The sequence below is a fragment of the Acanthisitta chloris genome, unplaced genomic scaffold, assembly GCF_000695815.1.
Source record: "Acanthisitta chloris isolate BGI_N310 unplaced genomic scaffold, ASM69581v1 scaffold21582, whole genome shotgun sequence".
NCBI classification, from domain to species: domain Eukaryota; kingdom Metazoa; phylum Chordata; class Aves; order Passeriformes; family Acanthisittidae; genus Acanthisitta; species Acanthisitta chloris.
Genome location: NW_008661289.1, coordinates 13,722 through 21,304, shown reverse-complemented (window position 1 = coordinate 21,304; position 7,583 = coordinate 13,722). Strand labels below are relative to the sequence as shown.

General features: G+C 41.3%; 1 protein-coding gene across 1 annotated transcript in view; it reads right to left on the bottom strand.

Annotated features, from left to right (window-relative positions):
• Window positions 1-288: 288 nt before the first annotated feature.
• ACAD9 (acyl-CoA dehydrogenase family, member 9) overlaps window positions 289-7,583 on the bottom strand; it is a gene marked incomplete at both ends in the record, with an annotated part of 19,587 nt that continues 12,292 nt past the window's right edge. The window contains 8 exons of the mRNA XM_009070185.1: window positions 289-361; window positions 1,129-1,257; window positions 2,013-2,090; window positions 3,299-3,425; window positions 3,952-4,031; window positions 6,037-6,165; window positions 7,002-7,121; window positions 7,480-7,550. Coding sequence (XP_009068433.1) covers window positions 289-361; window positions 1,129-1,257; window positions 2,013-2,090; window positions 3,299-3,425; window positions 3,952-4,031; window positions 6,037-6,165; window positions 7,002-7,121; window positions 7,480-7,550 — 807 coding nt within the window. The remainder of the gene's footprint in view (window positions 362-1,128; window positions 1,258-2,012; window positions 2,091-3,298; window positions 3,426-3,951; window positions 4,032-6,036; window positions 6,166-7,001; window positions 7,122-7,479; window positions 7,551-7,583) is intronic.

The window sequence follows — 7,583 nt, the reverse complement described above, 5'->3', positions numbered from 1 at the left end:
AGCTGGTCAGCAATTCCCCAAATTGGACAATTCCCTGATTTCTATGTTACTTTACAGGAATACTTGCTAATAACAGATTTTATATTCCTCAAGATAAACAATCCCAGCAGTTTGCTTCAGCTAAGAAAGGAAGAGGCTCTCTGCTTTCAGCTGGTGCCAGCTCTGTTTGTCATCTGAATTGAAAGCAGAGCAGAACTGTTCTGTCAGTCGCATCAGGCCCACCTACTTTTGATCAGTCTGTGAAAGACATAAAAGACATGAGTGTAAAACTCATTTTATAGAACTTACATTTTTCTAATTGAGACATGGCATAATTATTCTTGAAATACGCTTCTGTGCAGAAGATATTTGTAAGCAGCACCTAGGAAAAGAGTAAAAGTGAGTTGAATACTGGTGAATGAATTTCATTAACAAAACCATGTAGTAAAAATACAGTAATTTCAACTTGTAAAAGTCATTTTGTCTCCTGATGATGGAGCCCTGCACACCAGTCACGTACGGTGCAGCCTCAGCTGTCCCTGTGTCCCCAGAGCTGCTGAAAGTCAGGGCTGGGGTGACCCTTCACCCAAAACTGACTGAAAGACTGACTGGTGTTCAATCCAGAACTGGGCTCACACATACACACACAGAGTGAAGTCTCAAGGCCAAAACCAAAGGTAACTCAGTTTGGATTTGCCTAACGCTTGATTGTAGCAGATTTACTTGTCCTGTAGCATAATTGTTACCATGGAACTTTAAATGAGCTGCTATACCATCACTTTACTGCCATGAATTGTACTGAGTAAATACTGTTGTGATTCTATGTTACTATTAATGAGTATATGGAAAAGATTCAGGAGGAAGTGCATGGTATTAGGAGGTTTAGGAGAACATACAAATTTGTGAGAGCTCACAAATATCTCTGTATGTGTTAAAGAAGTATTTTTAATATGGCGATAGTGTGCAACTCAATGCTCAGAGCCCTGAGAAGCAACTGGCCACTGCACTCTTGCACCAATGGATTTAGCAGCATTCTGCTGTACTGTTGGCTTTATAGGAGTGTTTGCTGAAAATCCTTAGTGAACACGGTGTGTCCTGCATGCAGGAGCATGGCCCCTGCTGGGAATGCTGGTGCTGAAGGACACTCACTTCGTGGTCGTGGTTCCTGAGCCCGATGCTGATGGAGCGGCTCGCTCTGGAGAGGGCTGCTGTCATGGCATACAGGTTAATCACTACATCTGCCACTCTCTTCAGAACCAGCTGCTCGTCCACTATTGTCTAGAAGAGTAAAAATGATTTCTTAGCTTGTATTTTGTCAAATTAAAACTTTAACCAAACATTTTTGTTCATACTTTGCATTTCGTTTCAGATTTAATTAGCGCAAACAGGTTCTACCATAAATCTCAGAGTTTTGGGTTGGCTGTAGCCAACAGTAAAATTGCTGTGTCTAAAGCCACGTTGGTAGATTGCAAGAATCACTGAAATTTAAGTATCAAATATGTTCAAAAAATGTCCTGAGTGAAGTGCGATGTGGCAAGCCCTGGCCTGGTCAGGATTCTCAGAACATACCACATTAACTGCCATAAAACTGAAAATCCAGGCTATTCCACATTCACTCTCTCCTCTTGAAACTCCACCACTGTGCATGGCATTATGACTGATTGGTTTGCCACACAACAGGGATGGACATCATAAATTCAAAAGCTGCTGGGAGAGCTCTTCCCTCGGAAATGGGGAAGTGGATTCCAGGGGCTGCCCACAGAATAGGACTTAAAATAGTTGCTGCAGCAGGCAGGATTTGTGCTTACAGAAGTAGAAGAAAACAGCTAATTCACTGAGATTGCTGGTGGTTTGGGTTTTGTTTTAAAAACTTAAGTTATCCATTACACTAAGTATAGAATTTGTGTGCTTTCTCATATTCAGTGAGAAAATGTCATGTGAAGGAAGAAGTCCTGGCTTTTCCCAGACACACAATCCATTCCAGATTGTCAATGAGGCCTCGAGGATAAGACAACAGACAAAATAATAGTTACCTTGCCAAACCTACTTAGCAGGCCCCTAACTGTAGCTCCAAAATAATAAATGTTTTCTTCAAGTTTCTTGGCACTCTCCTATAAAACAAAACACAAAATAGAACAATTTAAGTACTTTTATAGGGGGAAAAAGCAGCACTCCCTCACTCCCTTTAAACGGGACACTAGATTTTCTCTTAGCAAGCACTAGTCATTTTTGCCATTGCCCCAGTTTGCTTCTGAAAGCCAGACAGGCACTATTCTTTCTTGATAAAACATGCATTAAAATTTTCTAAATTTTACTCTTGGTAATGTTTCAGTATAGGCTTATGCTTATAAAAATAATAGTTTGAATAGTTCTTCTCAACGTTTAGTTCTGCCCAGGCAAACCTACTCACACCCTAAGTGTTGCAGGCTATGGAAATCCTGAGAAGTGAAGATGATCTGTGAATTCACCAGCAGGCTCAAATTCTGGTAGAAGTAGGAAGCCGATGTCACCTTTGGCTTTTATTAACTCATAAATGCCACTAGTTCATTTTGCTGAGTCTTGTAACCTGAAGGGAAGCCAGGGGGTTGGAGCTCCTGAGGGAGCTGGCTCTGGGTGCCAGGCTGGTCAGAGTGGCTGTGGTTAAGGCCCTCAGCACACCTCGGCAGATCAGAGCTCCTCGTGTGAAGGAACAGCAACAGGAGTCCCTGCAAAGCCTTCTACCTGTTTGCCTGACATCCCTGACCTGCAGGACAGGCATACTGACAGCACAGTAACAATCATTTGCTTAGAGATTTCCAAATCACTGATACAACATCCTAGGAAAAACACACCTTGTCTTTTTGCTATGAATGTTAACAACCATGTGTGGTCATAAACATGACTTAAACATGATTAAGCAAATATGTGTTTATATAGTTCACAGAAATTCTTACCTATGTTACTCTTACCTTTGCTACAATTAAATAGGAAAAATCCTGTGTCTGAGTCCTGACCCTACTCTGAAGAGCAGCAACAGAGCATTGCAGAGACATAATATGGTAAAGGCTCAACTTACAGAAATTACTAAAATGGATATAAACCTGGATTTGATATAAATACAGACTTAGAGCAGACTCCATTTTACCTCAATATGTACCCAGACAATAGTTAAAACTAAGCTCTTACCCTGAAATGGTATAAACATCTGCTAACATTGGTAAACCTCACTGTTCCTAAGCACACACTGGTTTGCAAAAACAAGAGATTGCAGTTGTGGCAAGCAGCAAAGGGAAACAAATACGAAAGCTCTGGGACACAAGCACCGTGCCCCTCCCCTTACCTGGAGGCTGGGATGCACCACTCCACGGTCACCAACAAGTCCATAATCCACTTTTCTGCCCATTGTGTCTCGCAATCTGTTTATAAATTCCCCCAGTGCTACTCCCACATTTCCTTTCTTGATTTCTCTGAAACGTTGGGGGAAGAAGAGCTGTTAAGTAAATCTAACAAGGTTCAGATATAACTAGTTGAAATTCTAAATGCTTCAGCAAAACACCTGCAGTTTGCCTATAAATTGCCAAGTCTTGAACTATTTTACTGTGAAGTCTGGAGAAGAGTTATGGAGCCTTAGAAGTCATCAGCATGGGTCACCATATCCAGCTCCTCTCCAACAGCTCACAAGGAATGCCCCAGCCCAGTGCACCTACCCAACATGCACAACACAGCTGTCTTACCAATACAGTGTTACTGGTCTTGTAACAAAGATTTTACATAAGTTGTAATTATAAGATAAAATGCATTAAGGCCAAGATTCTTAAATCTATAAAGCATCCAATTAAAAAGACAGAAAGAGACCCCTATAACAATGAACAACCTTTTGGACAGGCAATACATTGAAAATATGCAGGTTTTTCCTACAGTTTCCCGTTATCTATAAAGTTATCAGATTCTGTTTAGTTTATTCAAAACTATTAACAATAAATAAGAACGTACTTAATTTTGTCAGTTAAGATTCTGCCTGCATGTTGCATACCCGTCAGTGCAATGTACAGTCGCAGAATTTCATTTGTTCCCTGTAAAAAACATAACAGAAAGCAAAGTCAATATCCAGTACTAAGTGGTTTTAGTATTTATAAAACCTAGATATGCTCTGTTACTATTTTGCATACTTTTCATTTCCTAAAACTGCTGTCAGTGTGTAAATCACTTGCCAGTGTAAAATCGTTTGCCACGGAATGTTCTAAAATGCATTTGGACTCATAAGATAAAAATCTTTTGAGAGCCCTGTGAAAGGTGGAAGATGATCATCACCTGTAAGGAAAACGCTTGTGCCAGAAGCTGCAGCCCAGTGAAGCTGCCTGGAGTGGTGACAGGAGTTGGGGAGGCAGAGGACACAGGCAGCAAGCAACAAAGGCTAAACACTCTGTGAATTACGTTTTTTAAGTATATGTATGATTTTAGAGACAGGTTCTTTAGCTAACTGTAAAGTATAGAATACTGAGTGTTTTCCAAGCAGGTCTGTTGTGCCACTCTGCCCTTTCAATTGGTCTAGTGTTACAGTATTACCTAACATTAAGTTATTATGATCTCAATTTAAACTCTGATTTCATGTAGCAGAAGCTGACCCCCTGATTCTTAAACACACGAATATATCACAATGAAAAAGAAATCAGATTAAATGCATTTAGAGTGACAAATGTTCTGCATTGTTCCAGTGAAGGAACATTTAAATAGTTGTAAAACTGCTCTAAATGAGCTTTATTACAGGAATTCCAATGGTGTGGTGCTTTGATTTTTTAAACAAGGCTTCCTATAACCTGTCCAAAAGGTCTTCTCTGCTTCAGCCAGTCCAGGACATGCTCCAGTCTAATTTTAGCTGTTCCTATTCGAAATGTCTGTCAGACTCAGGACCACCCAAGCCTGCAGGGTGATGGCCTTGCAGGCTGGCTGGGTTTGCTTTTTAATCAGGGTTGGAACTGGCCTCTCCTTACAGCAACAAAACAAAGGGTTTTCCAGGAGCCTCCAGGTGACCGACTCCATGCACTGAGCTGCAGGTGGGGAATTTGCATTAATGGGCAGTTGAGATCTTTGCTCTCCTGGCACCAGGGCTAAATGGCCCACCAAATAAAATCAAGCCTGGCAGTCTGACTCAGATGTGCAGAAAAAAGTCACTAACAATCCAGCTTGAAAACAGAGCAAACTTCACAGCCAACTTTTTTTTTTAAATAAATGCCCATCAATAAGCTAATTAAACTACTGAATTAAACTTTAATGAGTTTCCTTACTTGTGAGAAGCACACAAGGAAAGGTAACTCCAGCTTAGACACCAACAGAGCAGCTTACCCAGAAAAACCAGAAAGTGCTATTAGAGAAATCTGTTGAAAAATTAAAATTTTGCCCATAGCACTTACCAAACCCTACTGCTTCCACTAGAACAGATAAAGCAGCAAAGAAGGTTTCAAAAGATGCTTGCTACAAACCCCAGTGCATTCTCCTGAGGCTCTTACTTGGGCAGTTGCAGTACACTGATTTCACTGTGAGTTAGCACGTGCAGTTACAACTATTTATTGACCATAAACTGATGAGTTACTTTTGCCAATCAGAATAGTTTTAGGCTTTTATGCTAATTTAGAATCCTTTAGTTTGTTCAGAGAAACAACGACCCAAGGTGTGAACTGGGATGTTTTTTCTCATGACAGTGTACTTCAATCAGCTGTGTATTCTGTTAAATTACCCAGCAAGTCTCTAAATATTTAAGAAACCATAAATACACTACTGGTACATGTATGTACTGCCACGTATATATATCACCAGTTCGTTTTTTCCAGAGGCAAAGCTAGTGCCAGTTCCTGCTGTAACTTTGTGGTTAGTCTATAAAAGCCATCATAGCTTATTTTGTTATAGGAAACTACTGTCCATAACTCCAAAGAAAACAAGGTTAGTTCTGCAGTCTAACTCTATTACAGCATTTGCAGCTAAAGGAATGAAGCTCTGGTCAACCAAACACTTGGGTTTCTGCTCACATTTACAGTGAGAGTGAACTGCAGTGTAAAGTGCAAATGGTGTCTTGGTACTTGCCTCAAAAATGAGCAGTATCCTGGTGTCCCTGAGATAGCGTTCATAGGGGTAATCTTTCATATAGCCAAGGCCTCCAAGGATTTGCAGTGCCTCACTCACGCACGTCCAGGCACCTTCAGAGCTGAACACCTGCCATTGAACAGGACTTTAATCACCAGTAAACACAGAATACCAATACCCAGTAAATACAGGTTACACTGCTCTGGGTTTGTACCTACATAACACTGCTGCATTTTATTTTCTACTGCTGTTGGATTAGTCCTGTTAATTTGCCTGAAATAGTGTCCTATGTCTCAGGATGTATACTTTGGTCAAACCCAGTCCCCTTCCAATCCACAAGGAAGTTCCTCTAAGGACATATCCTGGGGCGAGGGGTGGCCACACACTGGCAGAAGAGCTGTAGCTGGTTGGATGGAGCTCTTCATGCTGCCCAGGTTCACCAGCACACGAGTTGTCTGCACTCATCACACCATGAGGGACCATCACCAGGGTCTAGAAACCCATGTGACCTCTGCAGGACTGTGCCCTGGGCAGGGGCACACCAGCACATACCACCTGCATCTTCCTCAGTACTTCCTTTGCAACCCGTTCTCAGTTGAAGCTGGGACAGAAGCACCTTGTGCAGGTGGGCAGCTGGAACTCTAACCAAGTGTCTTTGTGCTCTCATGAGGCCTCATCAGAACTCACCTCAGAGGGCCATGACACTCCCCAACCTGGTATCTGCACTTCTAATTTCCTACAGTGACAAAAGCCTGAGTCTGAGGGAACCAATGCTATGTGGGACACAGAACAGTACAGACAGAACAGTAATGGCTATTTTTTCATCCAGCTGAGGTTTTTCTATCATATGTCTAAATGCAACCCCTGAGCCTCTCAGCACTCTGGAACACAGACTGAAACACAGCAGAGGGATTTGTCTGTATGAGCTGAAAGCCACAGGCAAGTCCTCCAATAAATCTGATTACCTTGACCATGGCTGCCTCCACGGAGCAGTCTGGAAACCCTGGCCTGTCCATCATCCCTGCAGTGAGGTAAGCCATACTCTCCATTACATATGCTTTCATGGCCATAAAACAAAACTTCTCCTGTCAAACAGCAATGTGAGGAATCATACAGAAATTCAGATGCAAAATCCCACAGTCAGGCCTCAAACTTAAAAACACACCTGCAGTTTCCACATGTTGAAGACATAATCAAATATTAATTGATAAAAAGTACTACAGCAAAACAATCATGAACAATAAAATAAACCCCAGCTTGATTCATGTACCATTCTAGACATTTAAGAGATCGGTGTACAGAAGTCTGTGCTAAGTTTACACAAATTTAAGACTTATAGAAAATTCTTTAAACCAGCACAGCCAAAACACCCCCAGTAAAATCTATGTCCTTGCACTTGATCAATACAAAGCACAGAGATTTAGGGGTTTCATTTTTTATTACCTGAATTAATCCAAATTGGCTGAGTTTCTTATTGAATTGTTTCCTGGTACAAGCATACTCTGATGTCATTTCTTTAAAAAGAAGAAAAAAATCCATCTCAGAAC